The sequence below is a fragment of the Tenrec ecaudatus genome, chromosome 1, assembly GCF_050624435.1.
Source record: "Tenrec ecaudatus isolate mTenEca1 chromosome 1, mTenEca1.hap1, whole genome shotgun sequence".
In the NCBI taxonomy this organism is placed as follows: domain Eukaryota; kingdom Metazoa; phylum Chordata; class Mammalia; order Afrosoricida; family Tenrecidae; genus Tenrec; species Tenrec ecaudatus.
In genome coordinates, this window is record NC_134530.1 from 218,050,335 (window position 1) to 218,069,515 (window position 19,181).

The following is a 19,181-nucleotide window of genomic DNA, read 5'->3' on the forward strand; positions in this document are numbered from 1 at the left end:
ACAGAGAGCAGTGTTTGGTGACACGGTATATGTGCACACACAAGGCACTAATAAAGTAGTACAATGATAGTTGCTCACACTCATGAAAACCAGACCAAAACCCATGCCATCAAGTGTAGTATGACTCATACCAACCTCACAGAACAGAGTAGAGCTGCCCCTGTGTCTGAGATGTTAAATCTCTGTAGGGGTAGACAGCCTCATCTTTCTCCCAGAGACCAACTGGTGGGTTCGAAACACTGATCTTACAGGTGGCAGTTCAAAGTATAAGGCACTATGCCACCATTTAGCACATACTATCAGTTATATAAGTCACATATGCATGTGAAAGTTTGATGCTGAATATGGATGACTAAAGAAAAATAGATGCAATTGAACTATGGTGTTGGAGAAGAATATTGAAAGTACCATGGACTGTCAAAAGAACAAACGGATCTGTCTTGGAGGAAGTATGGTCAGAATGCTCCTTTAAGGGCAAGGATGGCTAGACTTCATGTCATGTAACTTGGACATGGTATCAGGAGAGACCAGTCCCTGGAGAAAGATATCGTGCCTGGTAAAGCAGAGAGGCAGAGAAAAAGAGAAAGGTCCCTGATGAGACAGTTTGACAATTGTGAGGATGGCACGGGCCTGGGCAGTGTTTCCTTCTATTGTACAGTTCCCCTGAGTCAGAACTGACTCGACAGCACCTAACAATGACACATGTTAAGGACTTTACATTCGTCATTTGACATTATCCTCATTTTAAGCATGAGGACACTCGAGGCTCACAATACTGTGTGATTTTTCCAAAGCCACAGAGCTGGTAACATACAGAGTTAAAATTCAAATCCGGAGACCCAATCTCGGGGATCTACATATAACCTCCTCTCTGGGGGATGGGCAATGGGAAGGTGGGTGGGGAGAGACGCCGGGCAATGTAAGATAAGATAAAATAATAATTTATAAACTATTAAGGGTTCATGGGGGAGGAAGGAGCGGCGAGGGAGGGGGGGAGGGGGAAAAAGGAAAATGAGCTGATTCCAGGAACCCAAGTGGAAGGCGAATTTTGAGAATGACGAGGGCAACACGTGTATAAGGGTGCTTTACTCAAATGACGTGTGTATGGATTGTGATAAGAGCTGTATGAGCCCCAATAAAATGATTTATGAACAAAAATTCAAATCCAGATAGTTTGGTTCCAGAGTCTATCTTGTAACCCAGTAGGCCAGGGGTGAGAAACCCTTTTTTTCAACCAAGGGTCATTTGGATATTTATAATATCATTCATGGGCCATACAAAACTAATCAACTTAAAAGTTTCCCTGCTACGGTTGGTCAAACATTTAATTAACACACACCTGGGACTATTTTTCTTTGGTGAGATGTGTTAAGTGAGCGAGTATAAAATATTTCACAGGCCTATGTGGCCGTGGGCCAGACCTTCCCCATCCCTTCACTGGGCTATATACCTTTTCTGTCCCAATGAGACATGGATTCACTCTAAGAGGGGGTACCCCCAAAACCCGAATTGTGCTGGGCAAAACAGAGCCTTCGTCATACACCTTTTCCCTGCTAGGTGAGCGTTGAGCAACTTGCTCTGAGTTAGTACACCCAGTGGCATTGCCTGGGAAGGTTCTCTCCGGTCACAGAAAATTTTTTCATAAAAGCAGTTTTGCTGGAACCTCGTTTTTTGTGATGGCTGAGTTTAGAGAACAGCATGTGGCTGTGAAATTTTGTTTCCTGCTTGGGAAAAATGCTGCAGAAACTGTTGAAATGTTCAACACAGCACTATGGGGAAAACTCATTTGTAGGAGTGGTTTTCTCATTTCAAAAAAGGTGCAATGTTGAACATAGTGCATTTAGAGTTCTTTCTACCAGGTCACACTGTTAATCAAGCTTTCTGAAATAACAAAGGCCTGATTTGTGGCTGATGGGGGACTGATTTTGCCACAACAATGCACCTGCTCATGAAGCCATCTCAGTGTGCCAGTTTTTGGCAAAAAGCAGATGCCTCTCTTGCCCTCTGCACCTTGACTCACTCTGTGAGACTTCTTTTTGCTTCGGTGAATGTAGAGGGACATGAAAGGACAGCAATTTGAAACACTGAAGAGGTGAAGAAAAAAATAAGGGAGCTGCTGTCAGCCACCCAAACATGAGTTTGAAAACTGTTTCCAAGAATGGAGTCACAGATTTGACCAATATATTCAGTGCAATGGATAGTACTCTGAAGGTGATAATGTTGTTTTGTAAAAAAAAAAAATTTAAATACGTAGCTTTGAAAAATAAATCTGTTGGGTTTTTTGGTACCCCTCGTATTACTCTTCCCCACGGTATTCCCTTCAAATGATGCTTGACACATGGGCTTCAGGGCGACAGTCTCCAAAGACACCACTGTCAATTGGCATAACACTCTACAATGTTCTATGTCCTACTTTGGAACGTTAGCAACTGGGGTCTTAAATGTTGGGGAACAGCCATCGAAGGTTCAACTACTGCACTTCTGCAGCAAAGAAAAGTGATGAAAATCGAAGATGCGAACAATTAGTCCTATAAACTAATGTACCACATGAACATCAGTCTCCAAAGCTCTGAGACCAGAGAAACTAGATGACCTCCAGTTACCGCTTGCTGCTGACTGCTCTGAAAGGGATCCCATTAGACAGAGACGGGTGTAACTGAAAGGTAGAAATATTAGGGATCAAGCGGGTTGTCTCCACCAAATGCCTACTCTAAAGGAAAAATCAGCTGGCCATTCCATAGTGAAAGGGCTGCAAAGAAATGAAGTATACATTTGGGGTCAATCCAAACAAAGCTGGGCACGCTCAGACAAGTCACAAGACACCGAGGCCCAGGCGGGAAGGTCAACATGGGCAAACCCACTGTAGGCACCAGCAACATTACATCACACACATGAGCCTGAACTCAGCCACCAAGATCAACCAATACCCTCAACCACACACCCCAGCCAGTGGTGATAGGAGGGGATAAATAGCAGACTGAGGGCAGGCCACGCCCCTCCCTCTCTTTCGGGTGCTCTCTTGCAGGTAGGAGGGTGGGATCTCTCCTGTGTGAGTGCCCTCTCGGGGTGCTCTCTCTCTCTCTCTCTCTCTCTCTCTTCTTTTGAGTTCCAGGACTCACTCTTCTTTTGGTTCTGTGGACTCCTGTGGGACATTTTTCCACATGGTTTTTTGCGCTCCCCTGAAGTGACCAGTTTTGGTCATGAACTCACCCACAGCCCCCGACTAGGTGGCCTTGCATGCTTTCCAGGAATAGCGTGTACTATCTGCAACTGTATTACCCGAAACTTCCCTTTCCCTCGTAAAAGTTACTTGGATTACAAAAGTGCTTCTGCAGCATGAAGTCTTTCAGCGTTGCGAAGTAAGAACCGAGGTCAACCATCCCAGAAACCCAACAGAACCACGAAGACTCTATGGCCATTAGTTACTCCTCCAGCCTGGGACGGAACCCCCTCCCAGTGGCTCACCTGTCAGCCAAGCACCAGACAGGTCTATAAGGTGAGTCCTAACACACGCGAGGGAGGTAAGCTCACCTTAGGACAATCAGCCATGGAAGACCAAAGGAGCAGCAAGAGCCCACAAAGTCCAGAGGCGTTCGGAGAGAAAGCAGGTGGAGAAGGGAAACACAGGGGACACGGGAGAAGTGATGCTATTTTGAGGGGAATGCAATCAATGACATAAAATCAAATGTGTATCATCAGTTGAATACAAAATAGATCTGCTCTGAAAATCTTTGCCCGAGTCACAATACAAAGAAAAGGGGGGAAAAAACAGAGATACTTGCCATGTAAGAACTGATTCACGGTAAGGAATAAAAACTTTCTTTCTGTTGGCTGGCTCCGAGAGTGCAGATATAACCTTGCCCAGGGTTAACAAGGACTTGTTTATACTCACACCTTCCTGCAGACAAGATTTTTTTAAAAATTAGGTATCACAGAGCTGCTCGGCAATATATTAATTTTACAATATGTATTTTTCTTTGTATCATTACTCAATTTGTACTTTCTTCCACAAACGACTTTCTTATGACTCCCTCAAATAGAATCGCTCAAATATATCTCGGAAAATCAATCATGACCACCATCTTTAAATCGCAGCAGTGTGTTCTGTAGGCTGCAGAGAAAGATATCATTTTGGATCTTTATTTGGGGGAAGAGGGTAAGTTTATTCAATTTTGAATCTACTGAGAACCAGGCCCTCAAGAATGCGTCCTTTAAATCCAGGGTCCGCAACTGCGGCTCGCAAGTCATCTGTGGCTCTGAAGTAAACTTAAAAAATTTTAAAGATATTATTCAGAAAATGGTGATTTCATTTGTTTGTACATATGTATGTATGGCTCCGGGATGATTTTTAAATGGTTGTGAGGCCCCTCACAAAGTTAAAAGCTTGCCGGCCACTGCTCTAAAGGAAGCAAGCCTCCGTGTACCTTCAGCCGGTCCCCACTGGTGTGGGCTGCACAGCAGCGCTCACTGCCCGCCAGGTCGATAAGGTTCATGCGGCTCGTGACTCTGTGGTCATGCTCCTCCCCCTCCACAAGCTCCGTCTGCAGCCAATGAGATGAAAAGATTCAGGTCTTCAATTCTCACTATGCATCTCTTTCTGAGGGAAGGTTGCGTAGAAGATCACTAGCCCTCTTCCGTTCTTGAATCTGTGATCATTTCATAATGCTTAAGTTTCACATGGTCTACGAAAAAGAAAACACTTGAGTGGTGGATGGCGAATGCCAAAGTCAAAGAAATGACTTTGATCGGATAAAAGCCCACCACTCCTAAGTTATATTAAGGAAACATTGAGAAAAAGCGTGACACACACACGTTTATCTCAGCACTCTACAAGCAAAATCACTGAAAGACCACATCCAATCAACGCCAACAGCAGAGATAGACTCAGCAGATTGCAAGTTAGTGAAACATTTAGTTATTTAAAATGATTTGCCAAAGCATTTTAATAGCATATAATTACTGTAGATTTTATAAATTATATCAAGACATTTGGGGGAAGTATTATTTGAGTAGTGGAACCCATGGCTGAGTTTTTACAACCTTTTTACTTTCTCCTGTGTTTTCCAAACACTCTATGTATGGTCACTGTGTATTTTTTGAAATAGTGAGTCACACTGACATTGTAAGTAACTCAGAGTTAATGCTTACTTGGGCAGTGTCCGACCACATAGATGTCCTGGGCACCCAGGGAGCTGAGTATCAGGACACCAGACCTTCCACTTGAGGCCTGAGCCTCCTTCAGCACAGCTGCTGCCCGAGGCCTGGAAGCCACCTAGTCGACAGCAGCGGGAGGGGCAATGCTGGTGTCCCTCAGCTCCCAGACCGGGGTGGGGGGAGGAGGAGCCCCATGTTTTGCCATGTTTAATATTATAAGGTGCCAATGAAAGTTACTAAGGCCTGGCTTGGGTAACCCTAGCCCCCTTGTCCTGCATGTAGCACTCCCTGGGCAGGTTGTCTCTGACTTTCTCTCTGTATAGAAGGCAGCAACAGGTGGGCAGGACTTACCTGAGGTGTCCTCGGCGGGAGCTGCTTAGGCCACGTGCCACTCAGCAGCCCCGTCAGTGTACCCAAAAGCCCCACGGGCACAGGTGTCTGCGCAATGTCCAACACAAAGATTTACATCCTAAAGTTCAATTCCATGTACATGTTTCTGACTGTACTCTTTTGACTTGAAGGAAAAATGTAGACCTTTAAGTCTATTTTTTACCTTCTATAGCAGAATAACCTGTTACAGAGCAGAACATACACACACAGAAACCAAATACCTTGGTCTGGGTCATCACGAGGGTGAACACAGAGTGGGATCGGGAGCTTTTGTCATTCATACCAGTAGCCGCGGTGGCTCTTTGCTTATTTCCCAATTCCAGCCAACTCTAACGACAGAGGAGGGAGGGAGGGAGGGAGGTCACCGCGGCAGGCAGTCATTTATCAGAACAACAAATTACAGAGCAACAAAGCTAAGTAAGCACATGTACCCATTTATAATTAGCTTATAAAATGAGACTATTAATAAATGTTCATCTCTTATTCATTTGTGTTCCCATTGTCTATTTTTTTTCTTTTATATCACAGAAATCTGTTTCAGAAAAAAAAACTTTTAAAAGACCATTTCTACAACTAAACTGAAATAATGGCCTTTTTTTTGTTATTTGAAAGAGCCATCCATTTGATCAAAGTTTAACAAACAAAATTAGTTCATGATATATTAATGAGGTTAATCATCTATTTATGCAAACAGCAATTAAGGAGAAACATTCTTATGAATATTTATGACAATGATCTTTCTAGCAAAGAAAAAGACAAAGTACATAATCTTACCTGGATATCAGAGTAAGAACTGACAACATTCCTATTTTAAAAGAAAAAAAAAGTTTTACTGATGATACTCTGGTTCTCAGAAAATAGCCTTTATATTAATGCTCATAGAATTTTTCATTTACCCCTTTCTTGAAGAGAATAATGTGGTTCTGTGTGGACATGTGTACTTTGTGTGTTACTGTATTCATAACAGAACAGTTGCCGTGCAACCGTCAACACCGCCCACTTCTAAGTGTTCCCATCCTCTCTCCCCAGTAACCTTAATAAACTTTAGTCTCGATAAATCTGCCTGTCCTCAAAGCAATCTTTTAATTTTACCAGAGAGTACAATTTTTCTGAATGATATATCTTAGTATCTTAGCATTATAATATTCATAATCAATAATCATGCGATCGAAAGATTTATTTTGCATGACAATGTGTACCCGCACAGACACGCACACATGTCTGAGTGTCAACATAATCCTAGGTTTAACAAATGCAGTTGAACTCAAACCTAATAACTGTTTCTATCCTTTAAGGAAGTCATTTGAAGTGCTGGAAGAAAATGACTCTCAGCATGCACCAAACAACTCTTAATCCATCTTCACGCCTTCTCTCTTCATCTTAAAGTAATAAGTAAACAAAGCAGATTGAGAACAAAGAATTAACTTAATAGAAAGCACAGAGAGTGAAGGGCAGCAAAATCAAATACTTATTTCATAGTCAGTGTAATTTATACTCCATGGCAGGCACTTTAGGGATGCGGTGAAAACACAAATATAAAAGCAAGGAACTAACGCTCCAGTTGGAAGGGAGGTATTGAACTGAAGAGCAGAACGGCTAACACGCTAAGCAGTTATCCAGAATTCCAAAGGTCGGGAGGCACGTGAGGAGAAAGTAGGGATGTGGGAGAACAGCACTGACACACGCTCTTTCGGAGCCAGCACTTACATTGACAACGCCTCCACGTAGGGTCCAGACATGGGGTGCTCCCTCACTCTCAGCTAGGAGACGCAAACACTAGCATCAGTAAGTATAAGGCAAGTCTCGCATAATCAGTATAATCCCGAATGATTATTACTCTATATTTTATGCTAAGGGAAAGAGATCTCTTTTTTTTAGATCTTTTTTTATAACCAGAATATGTAAATACATGTAAAGTATATAAAGGTCACAGAAGAAAATGCCAAGTTTTGTTTTTGCTTTGTTTTGTTTTGAACTCCTTGATTCTACCAAGAAGAAGCTGCAAGGTCAATTGCCCTCCAGCAAGCCGATTGACGCCTTCACATTAGGTGGGTCTTTGGTGCTCCAAAGGTCTTTTCAAAATTAAAAATGTGTTAACCCATAAAGCAGTTGTTTTCAAAAGCCTATGCATTTGTGAAGCTTTCTATATCACAGAAAAGGAATCGCTATAAAATAGCAATTTTCTACATAACCCAATGAAATATAAATTCCACAATAAAAATTTTCTTTCTTTAAACTTTTACTGCCTCTTTGGCCTTACACGTTTAGGTGTTAGATGTTCCATTTAAGTGGTCTAACTAAATCGTATAACAAAATAACTTATCTTTAACTTTTACCCAAATATGATTAAAATTAAAAAGAGGTATTTTAATATCCAACTTTCACTTCAACTACTGGTACTCAGGTTTACTTACTAAGTAACAAAAGTCAAATTATTACTCCCAAGTATTGGCTATCATGTTATAGCATTTTAGTAAAACTTTAAATCTTGAAATCATATGCAATTCCATGCATTTATAAAAACAGAAATCAAAGACAAATAATGTTTATATCTTACAGGTTGCTTCGTATGCCCATTTTCACCTTTGCAAACCAGAAGGTCGTGAATTTTTTCATTATATACTTCAAAGAAGCTCATTTCAAGGTGGTAGCTGACCTAGTAGGAATAGAAACAGCACATGAAGCATCATGTAAAAGCCTTTACATTTCTTCTCATTCACCTCTGAGTTCAATTCAATCCATTAAGTATTTCTTAAATATCTCTGTGTATGGCGTTAGGCTATAGCTAGAAGGTTATAAGACAAGGTTCCTTGCCAGGAGGTTACCACCATCTTAAGGAAAGACAATGTGCCTTTCCCAAAAGAAAACACAAGGGCAATAGCAAATGAAGAACCAGAATGACAGATGACGACCACAGTAAAATGATGAATCAGAGAGGAGAGAGATGAGGATGGCCAGATCGACTGGGTAACAAGAAAACACAAGGGCAATAGCAAATGAAGAACCAGAATGACAGATGACGACCACAGTAAAATGATGAATCAGAGAGGAGAGAGATGAGGATGGCCAGATCGACTGGGTAAGAAGAAAACAGGATCTGAGGTTTGAGTGGAAGAGTGGACCCGACCAGGTGGAGGCGGGGCATGCTCTGCAGGAAGGGGATACCAGCAACTGAGCATTGAAAAGCTCAGGGAGGGAGAGACCCAGTATGTGGGCATCTGGTTAGTTAAGATGACCTCCGAGCAATGATCCTCCTGAGGGGGCAGAAAGCAGTCATCGGACTCACTGAGACTGGGCTTCTCCACCGTTTGACTCAAAGTCAAGGTGCAAAGGCCAAAGAGAGAAAATGTTGCTCCCATTACCTGTGCAAGGTTCTTCGTAAGAGAAATAAACTTCTTCTGCAGACTCAGGAGAAAGATTAACAGAAATGGGAGCTTCGGGAAATTTCAAAGAGTTGGGTTTAATTCACCAAATATTTATTGGGCCTCAATAGTACAAAGCACTCTTCCAGTTATTGTCCAAGAATGAACACAGCTGTCTTGAAAGAAGTAGGACCAGAAGTTTCCTTAGGAGTAAGGATAGAAAGCCTTCATCTCATGTACAAGGACAGATTATCAGGAGAGGCCAGTCCCTGGAGGACAATACGCTTGGCAAATCAGAGTGTCAGTGAAATGGGGAAGACCCTCAATGCGGCAGACTGGCATCGTGGCTACAACGATCATGAGGACGGCACAGTAACAGGCAGTATTTAATTCTGTGATAGACACGTCACTATGAGCAGGAACCAACTCAATGGTACCAAGCAAGAGCCTAAGAACAGATTTTGGCATAAAGGCTCAAAATTCACAACCCACTGGTGCATATGAGGGTTGGAGGTACAGGGAATCCAGGGTGGATGATACCTTCAGGACCAAGGGTGTGAGGGACGATGCTGGGAGAGTGGAGGGTGAGTGGGTTGGAAAGGGGGAACTGATTACAGGGATCCACATGTGACCTCTTCCCTGGGAGAGGGACAGCAGAGAAGGGGGGAAGGGAGACTCCGGATAGGGCAAGATATGACAAAACAACGATGTATAAATTACCAAGGGCATATGAGGGAGGGGGGAATGGGGAGGGAGGAGGGGAAAAAAAAGAGGACCTGATGCAAGGGGCTTAAGTGGAGAGCAAATGCCTTGAGAATGATTGGGGCAGGGAATGTATGGATGTGCTTTATACAATTGATGTATGTATATGTATGGATTGTGGTAAGAGTTGTATGAGTCCCTAATAAAATGTAAAAGAAGAAAAGAGAAAAAAATGATTAGGGCAAAGACTGTACAGATGTGCTTTATACAATTGATGTATGTATATATATGAACTGTGAAAAGAATTGTATGAGCCCCAATAAATTGTTAAAATTTAAAAAAAAAAATTCACAACCATGCATGTTTATTCATACAATCGTGGCACAGTGCTTAAGTACACTACCAACCAAAACTTTGGTAGTTTGAACCCACTGGCTGCTCTGTAGTAGGAAAGACATGGCCATCTGGTTCCTTAAGATGACAGCCTTGACGATCACGGGGCAAGTTGTCCCACGAGTCGGGATCCACTAGACAGCAATGAGGAGTGGGCATGAGGATCCAGAGGAACTTCCAGCCCTACTTCCCTTCAGTGCATTATCTGCACCATAGCCAGGGTTGTCCTTTTATTTAAGTGCAAATGTGATCTAATCACTTGTCTGCTTCAAATTCCTTCAGAGCCTTCTTAGTCAGAAAGTCCTTCACGGGTTGAGTTCAACCTGCCTCTCCAGGGTCATGCTGCCTGCCCTCTGCCTAAAATGCTGTTCTTCCTCTTCTTCACCCGACTAATAGTTATTATGTATCTTTTTAATAAACTCTGTTACTCTTACCTCCGGCTCTGCCTGCTTCTGCATCTTCTCACAATACCCTGCTCTTGCACTAACAAAGCCTCCGCCTTACTTAGCATCTACCTGCTCTGCCTTACTTAGCATCTACCACTTGGGCCATTTCCTGACCTGCTTTTCCTATCATACCACAAACTTCTTGACTATAAAAACTGGGATCTTAAACTCCACCTCACCAAATCTAGCACAAACCTTTTCAAACTTTCCTTACCCTAAGAATTATAAGTAGGAAAGTCTGACAATGATAAATTCCCAGGCTTTACCTCAAGGTACCTGAATCAGAATCTCCAGAAGAGATTTTTAAAACACACACACACACACACACCACCACCACCACCACCACCACCACCCACCCCCTTCCTGACTATGTCACAGCTTAATGATTCTTATGATCCAGCAAACCTGGATAGGAGTGGTCTAACAGATTGTCTGACAAGTAGTGAATATTGGCTAATGTGTGAGTGAAAAGGTGAGAGGGTGAGCAGGCCCAGGTCTTTCAGGGAGAGGGGAGCAGGAAGAGCAAGGTCATTGGAGTCAAAGTCAAGCTGGGTTTAAATTCCAACTGCACTGCTCCCATTCTGCTCCATACTGTCCCTAAGTGTCTGCTGCCCTCAGTTAAGTCTGTTCACCGCTTCCCTGCTGAAGCACATATTCTAGAGCAGCGGTTCTCAACCTGTGGACCCCTTTGGGGGTCAAACAACCCTTTCACAGGGGTTTCCCGATTCATAACAGTAGCAACATTTCAGTTATGAAGCAACAACGAAAATAATTTTATGGTTAGGGTTCACCACCACATGAGGAACTGCATTAAAGGGTTGTAGCATGAGGAAGGTTGAGAACCACTGTGCTAGAGCCCCACTGCGGCAGTGTGAGCCACTAGATAAACAAAAGGAACAAAGTAGAGACGGTTGGGAAGATAGATTCTAAATTTGGAATCCCACCTGCCTTTTCTATGTCACTGTGGCAAAGGAAAGCGACCTAGATATTAGAGCTCAATCTTCCATGAAGCATTTCCTTCATGGCCATCGCCCTGATTTTAGCGATAGGATTGCCTGCTAGTCTAATCTGCAGGCTTGTGGGTGCTCTGAGAACATACCTCTTGGGTTTGTTGTTTGGCTACTTGAGCAAAAAGATCTTCACAGAATCTTGGAATTATTCCTGGTTCTTCATTGAATCCCATCATCCTGGAAAACACATTAAGAATAAGGATAAAACTGGCTAAGGGTGTATTTGTGTGTGTTTAAGTCCTTTGCAGGGATCGGAGTGGGGGAACAAGCTAATTAAATCTCACAGTTCATAGCGAAGAACCTAGGCCCTGGAGCCACATCTACCTGAGTTCAAATCCTGATTTACCACTGGCCAGCTCTGTGACCTTGGATAAGATACTTAGCTTCACCAAGCCTCCATTTCTTCTTGTATAAAATGGGGCTAACCTCACTGCCTCGGCGTTGATGCCAACTCATAGTGACCCTAGGGAATCGGGTAGAACTGCCCCTGTGGGCTTCCGAGGCTGCAACTCTTTATGGGAGTAGAAAGCCCTGTCTTTCTCCCTTCGAGTGGCTAGGGGTTTTAAACCGCCCGACTGCAGATTGCAGCCCAGCATGTAACCCTATGCCACCAGGACTCCCATGGGAATACTAGAAATCTCTAATTCAGAAGACTGTTTTAAGGGAGTGTAAAAAAAAGTCTTTTTAGCATAGTGCTTAGAATATAGGAAGAATTACTTAAATATTACTTATCATTAAAATTCAGAGTATTTCCTTCTAAGACAGGTATTATCACAGCTACTGATTATTGGATGCCATATTTTTCATTTTGATGCCAATACTTACAAGTATCTGTAACCTCTCTCAGCTTGTGATCATACATGAAATATAATTACAGTAAATTGGGGCCAAAGATATTTACAGAGCTATCTCATGGGTGAAGTTCAAAGTAACTTGCCCAAGTTTGCAAACCTAATATGCTATATGTACGCAGAGCAAATACATAATGTGTATGCAAAGAAAATATGTACTTTGTATGCAGAATATGCAGCACGTATGCAGAGCTAACATGCAGCTGAGACTCCAGCCTTGATCCGCGTGCTTTCAAAACTTTCTCACATACCATGCTGCTTTCCCTAGAGAGGAAGACTGAGTACTTCCTGAATTGTTCCATTTGCGATAAAACTTACGTGTATGATTTTCCTGAGCCGGTCTGACCATAGGCAAAGAGACAGGTGTTGTAGCCCTCAAACGCTTTCTTCAGGAGTGGCAACGCGAGTGTCTCATAAACAGCTGTCTGGCCAGCGTAGCTGGGATGGCATTCCTCGAAGGACCAGAAGGCGACGTCGTACAGGAAGTTGTACACTTGTTTCATGCTGGGATGCTGCACCACTACTTCCGCCCCGTTCACGAAGACCGCCTGGGATGCCTTTTCAATTCTCTCTCTTCAAAAAGAAGCACGAATAAAAGAAGTAAGTTCCTATACTACTCTCCTGTAGGACTCCCGCAGGCTGGAATGCGCGCCTCAAAGCAGTGACTAGGCCATGCTTCAAAAGCAAGTCCACCTTTCCATTTTCAGTGGAAACACAGGCCAGCAAGCACAGTTCTAATGGCGCCCAAGAGCTCTCCAATGCCACCGCACGACAGGAACCTGGGGCTCCAGAGTTCTTAGACGGGGTTTTTTAAACTTCTTTCTCATCCTCCTTTTCTTGAGCTACCTTTTTCCTTCCCTATCCTCCCGACTAACCTACCCACACTCTTCAGTTCCAATCTGAAAATCTACCTTGGGCATATTTCACAGAAACCTGGGGGTGTAAATCTATGTAAAAAAAGACACAAATTAGCAACTCAACAAGCTTCATTGTACTTAATTTGAATCCTAAGTCTCTGCAGCTGTGGTCGTGCTTGGCCTCACTCTCCTCCCCAGATTTTCTCCCCCGTTGCATGTCTGCACGTCCATCCTCACACCGAGGTTGAAGCCTCACGCTGACTCTAGATCTGCGGGAAACCAAGATGCGTCTTTGGTACCCGATATCCTTTTTCCTCCTGGCTTTAGCTCAGATCAGTACTTATACCAGAAACCGCCTGCCTCACAAGTGTGGCCAGAGCCCTCCACCCCAGCCCAGCTTCCTGGGATCATCGGATGTGTCTGGTCTGTTAGTGTAGTCACCCAGCTTACATTTTGTCTTCACTGGCTCTGTTCTCTCTGTAACCTCTCCCTACTGTGGTTCTAGAAGCTTCTGGAGAGCAAAATTAACTCCTACTCAGCTCTCTTCCCTCCTTGGGCCCCACGTGCTCACTTTTGAGCCTCGCAGTACTATTTTGATTTGCCTTGAACTACTGACTGACCTTTCCTCTCACACTAGAAGGCCCCTTCCACCAGTCATCACTGGATCTTTTTCTGACTTGCTTAGCTACACGCCATCAAGCTTTAAACAACTCCCTGAGACCCTGGCCTTTAGACACCCCTCTGGAAATATGGAATTGAACACATTCCTGTGACTCCATGTCCAGACAAAGCAACAAACCAGACTCACTGCCGGGGAGTCCCTGCCCACTCACAGCACCCCGGTGGGCTCCTGAGACTGTCACTGTTCACTGGGGGGTTGGGGGGCCTGAGACTGTCACTGTTCACTGGGGGGGGGGGGAGAAGCCGTCTCTCTCCAGCAGAGCTGCTGATGGTTTCAAACTGCTGACCATGCGGGTCACAGCTCAACATGTAACCACACCACCACCATGGCTCCCAGCAGACAAATATTAGGTTTATAAGGTGAAAATTATCATGAGGGAGGTACACACCCACTAGAACAATCATCCATAAGGAGCTCAGGGGGCAGCCCGGGCCCAGGGACTAAGCACAAAAGACAGGAAAGGATAGGAGAGGAGAAGGGATGGAGATTGCAAACCCAAGGAGACAGTGGGAAGATGTGGGACTGTAATTGACGCCATGGGACAAACTGCAAAGGAAAAGCAAATCTGCTCTGTGACTATCCACCCAAAACACACCTAATGCTAAGGCTGTATACACTCGAGGATAAGCCAAGTTTTCTCAGCACATTTTTTATGCTGAAAAGCCCCCCAGGTTTTGGTGGTTAAATTAGGTGCCTCCGCGTATACTCGAGCAAATACGGTAATAATAAAATTTGAAACTACTGACCTTGTGACGTTTCCACTGCCTTCTCTTACAGTATTCCAAAATACTGGAATGCTGCATTCCCGTTTTGTCATCTACCTGTCTCAGCCCTATCCCTACTCTGTCATCACCCACCCACAGCCACTTCTGGGAGACAGATTTTGGTCATTGGAAGCAAACCTAGCATGTCACCGCACTGACAATCATCATCATCAATCTGAGACGGTGACGATCAGCACTCGGGGATGGATCCCAGAAGGATCTCTTTGAGCACTGAGTGACCTGTTAGGTTCTTCTCAAGGAAAAAAAAGATGCACCCACCGAGTGTGACAGATGTGAAAACATACCAAACCAGAGACTCAAATGACTCACTCAGGTTATTCAAAAGCAATGTATCTTTTTTTTCAAAAAATATGATTTAGAAAATATGATTTTCTAATTTTTTTCATTTTAAAAGATAATCACTAAAAATAGGCAACATACTACAACTACATTTAAAAGCTGTCTGTATAAAAATATTGCCAACAGGCGTAAAAACGCACGTTGAGTCCATCGACTTTGTGGAGGCAGGCGGCTTACTTGGCCCAGGCACACGTACCTCTTGCTGAAAGGCCTCACACGCACGGCCACCGTCACCTGGCTGTTCTCAACTTTGAAGGGGTCTGCTTCTCTGTAGGTGTTCTGGAATGTGGTTTCTGCTTCAGCAGGGAGTGTAGCTTCGTGTGACCTTTCACTTTTATTTGCAAGAAGAGAACTCTGGGGCCTTTGTGCAGTTTGAAGGCTGGGTAGCTTAGCCTTCAGTATGGGTGCAGCCGGGCTCTTCAGCCGAGACACACTCCCCTTTGGTGTGGACCTGTGTTCAGTTACACACTTCGTGGGCGTCCTTCCTCTGTCTAAGGTTCCCAACTGAGGAGCTAAATTTTTCGCCGCATCCTTCCCAACACTTCTGTGAGGTACGTGATCTGTTCCAAACGCCTTGACATCCAACTTGCTCTGAAGAGGTTTTGTCGCCAAGGATCCAGCTCTCACAAGTTCAATGTGACTCCGAGAACCAACAGGGCCTCCATGAGTTAAGTACCTCCGGGCAGCACTTTCAGTTTCCTCCCTAGGGGCAGAAAACGTTTCTTTGTGTTTTTCTTCAGTCACCAGTGCAGGGCTTTGTGAGTCCTCAACGAACACTACTGAAGATGCAATGAGAGCATTTCCCCCGGGATTTATAGCCTTCCCACTGCTACCGGTTTCCTGGGAGGCACCGTGACGTTCTGTTCCACCTCCCGGTTTCTGCTGCTGCCTTCTGTTCCACTTCTCCCCAGGGTCGGCTTGAGCCCGACGTTGTAACGTCAGGCGTTGTTCAGCTGTTTTTTCAATGGTTTCTCCCAACTCACTACCAAGCCAAGATGATTCTGCCTTCCTTGTAACTCTTCTCTGAAGTGTCAACCTTCCTACAGGCTGAGGGCCCAGGGGGAGGCTGCCTGCTTTCTTACAGGCAGAAATCACATACGTGCTGTTTATCTCTCGGCTTCCACTTGTACATGTCAAGAGCGGGTCATCACCTTCACCTTCTGCCAGCTCTGACTTCTCATGCGGCTTGAGGTGGCTGCTGCGGGAGAGGCCACCCCCTGATGAGTTCTTTGGGGAGGAAGGAACACCCAGGAGGTCGCTGTCCTGTCGACGGTAAGCCATAGAGACTGACATGTTGGCAGCAGCTCAGCAGTTCAAACAATGCTGCTGAGGAACCTACGCTCCTCTCTGGACGATTGTTTGACTTCCAGCCATTTCTTCGGTGGTCAGTTTCTGAAAATAGTTGAAAACCTATAAGACAGAAAGGGAAAAAATTAGGTTGTACAGACTACAAACAGGTTTTAAAGACTCTAGAAAGCCTACCGTTGGAAAAGCAACTTTCCAGAGGGGTGCAAGAGACCACAGCAGCAACAATGACACTGTCCGATCCTTTGCCTACTTGCCCCTGTGACATTTGCAGTCCTGGGTACTGTGATCCTCCCTATACACCCAACCTCTGCCTCCGCGGTCCTTTGGTCTTTTCTGTCCATTTGGAGAGCTGCTTCCCTCTATCTACTCATTTCAAAGGCAGATCCCCCAATGATGTGCCGCTAGCTAGCAGAAGCACCTTCTTAGGGGCTGCAATTAACACCTGTGGTCTCCAGCACGCAATCCCCAGCTCAGACATCACTTCCAAGCAGCTTTGGACAAATCTCTTCCCTCAATCCCAATTCGGCAAATAAATGTAGTGAGTCCTCATTATAGGCCAGGGCAGTGCAAGTTGTTAACCCATTCAGCTACAAAGCAAAAGGCTGCAAGTTCCAGTCCCCCAGACGCACCTCAGTAGACAGGCCTGATGGCTTAATTCCCAAAAGGCAAACACTGCCACCCTCTACTGACCCACAGGGAAGGGGGTTTTTCATTACATGTCAGGCCCTCTGAGAGCCGGTAGTAGATTTCAAAGATAAGACCTACCTTGATCCCCCATCTCACTTTCTTAGTTAGGAGGGAAAACACAGATTAACCCTTCACCAGGCCAACTGTACCATGTGATGTATGAGATATAAAAAGTACTATATCAGCAGAGTTTTTTAAGTACAATATCTCCCACCTTTTGAAAGTTCCCTTTATGCTACTTCCCTTTTAGAAAAAAAACCTACTTGTTATCACTAAGTGAAACAAATCCGAAGAGAATTTTTTGTGTTTATGAAAAAAGGACATTTAGCATTTGTTTTACAAGGGAACCATCACAGAGGCAGCGTGTCCCAGCAGTGAGTGTGCTGCCACCACGCTGTCTCTCATTGGTTATTTCTACTTTGTATAGGCTGGTTTTATCGTTATCATGTACTTCGGGCTTTTACCCTATATTCGTGTGATTTCAGGTTTTTTTAGGTTATCTGGAAGGATTTAGTAGGTGATGTGGGGGGGTCTGGGAATGCTCAGAATGTTTACCCATATTAACTGACAGCAACTGCGTCTTTGCTCTCTTGCCATTTCCAAGAATGCAAAGCTGCTGGAGAACACTCTGTTAGTGGGGGTAAAAATCTGTATTACAAGCCGTGGAGAGTACAGTCTAAATGAAACCACGGTGCCTAAGTCAGAGTCAGAAAGTATTTTTAAAACTTCCTCTGGGGTGGATGTCAAATACAGGAGTCTAAGGGCACGATTAAAATGAGGTTGAAATTTGACAGCTTATTCCCAAAAGAGTACCAGAAGCAGTGGGCATGACTGGCTGCGTTGGGCAAACTATGCACGATTAGATAAGTTGGCTGCCTGCTCTCTAGTTGGAAGACAACACATTAGGCAGATGTGTTTGTAAATACGTGTCAACAACATCTGCCTAGCATTAAAACTTAGAAGAATGAGAACAGCAGGCTGGCTTGGCTTCTAGTCAGCTCTTCAGCCAATTCGTCCTGTTGACAAAAGTAACAACGAAAAAAAAACGAGTCTGCAAATTTGCATGCGGTGCTCTAACTTGTAAAATGACACTCGGCCACAACCACTTCCTAGACTGCAGCTACCCAGGAACAAAAACTGGAAGAAGGCAATGTTTAAGTTCATCTTTTGGAGTTATGTATGCATGCCATCATTACAAAAAGCTGGGTGGGGGCAGATGCACAAAGGAATACTTCCGCACAACGGTGTGCACCTGTGTGATGCTTTCCGTTGGCAGGCTGAAGAGGGATCGGGTCCCGGCTCCCCCCAACGGCAGCCACAAACTACAAGGAGATGGATCTACAAGCGAAGAAAGAACGCTGGAGAGTCTATTGAAGCAAAAATCGACTTTCGACTTCCACAGACCTGGAACGGTTTTGTTCATTTGGGGATTTCCGCCGTCCGATTTTAAAAGGGGCAGGGAGAAATGTCACAATGAAAACATCCCCTTGACTGCACCTCCGGGTTGTGACAGCGAATGTACCTCTTAGTGGCCCCCGGCCGGGCGAGACTGCAGGCGGAGACCCCGCCGAGGGGCCCACAAGTCCGGCCGCCCAGTCCTGAGGAGTCTTCCCCTCCCGGGACTTCCTTCCCGGCCGCCGACCGGGAATCCGGGCGAGTGCCGCGCCCGGCGCTGAGACCACGGGTCCAAACCGCCGCGCTGGCCCGCAGAACCTGCCCTTGGCGTCTCCGCAGGGGTCACCACCGCTAGGAACCCTGAGGGGCCGCTCACAAGTCACTCGCCGCCGGCGGCCGCACTTGCCGCAATTTGAATGGCCGCTCCAACTTCTGATTGGCTGTGGGAGGTCGCATCCGGTGACGCCCCCTGGCTTCCTCCCGCCCCCGGAAGCGCCACTAGTTGGGTCTCTGGACGCAAAGGCTCGGAAACCTAACGCCGGCCCCGCCCCCTCCGGCCCTGTCCCCGCCGGGGCCTGGCTGCCTGGTAAGTACTCCGCACTCACTCGCTGGTGAGTTGATGCCCTCCCGCATCGACCCCCTAGGAGAGGGTAGGACTGCCCCCTGTGGGTTTCCGAGACTGCGACGCTACGGGAGTAGAAAGCCTCATCTTTCCATCGACGAGCAGTTGGTGGTTTCGAACTGAAAAGCTTGGGGACCGCAGCCCAAGAGTAACCACTAGGCCCCTGGAATTTCAACCGCAGGAAGTGGCAGACTGACT

General features: G+C 45.1%; 1 protein-coding gene across 1 annotated transcript in view; it reads right to left on the bottom strand.

Annotated features, from left to right (window-relative positions):
* Positions 1–18,758, bottom strand: part of KIF14 (kinesin family member 14) — a 70,069-nt gene extending 51,311 nt beyond the window's left edge. The window contains exons 1-10 of the mRNA XM_075528751.1: positions 18,489–18,758; positions 15,168–16,381; positions 12,627–12,881; positions 11,547–11,634; positions 8,102–8,200; positions 7,252–7,304; positions 6,319–6,349; positions 5,766–5,873; positions 4,425–4,541; positions 3,783–3,898 (exon numbers count right to left, since the gene is read on the bottom strand). Coding sequence (XP_075384866.1) covers positions 3,783–3,898; positions 4,425–4,541; positions 5,766–5,873; positions 6,319–6,349; positions 7,252–7,304; positions 8,102–8,200; positions 11,547–11,634; positions 12,627–12,881; positions 15,168–16,264 — 1,964 coding nt within the window. The 5' untranslated portion in view covers positions 16,265–16,381; positions 18,489–18,758. The remainder of the gene's footprint in view (positions 1–3,782; positions 3,899–4,424; positions 4,542–5,765; positions 5,874–6,318; positions 6,350–7,251; positions 7,305–8,101; positions 8,201–11,546; positions 11,635–12,626; positions 12,882–15,167; positions 16,382–18,488) is intronic.
* Between the last annotated feature and the right edge of the window lie 423 nt (positions 18,759–19,181).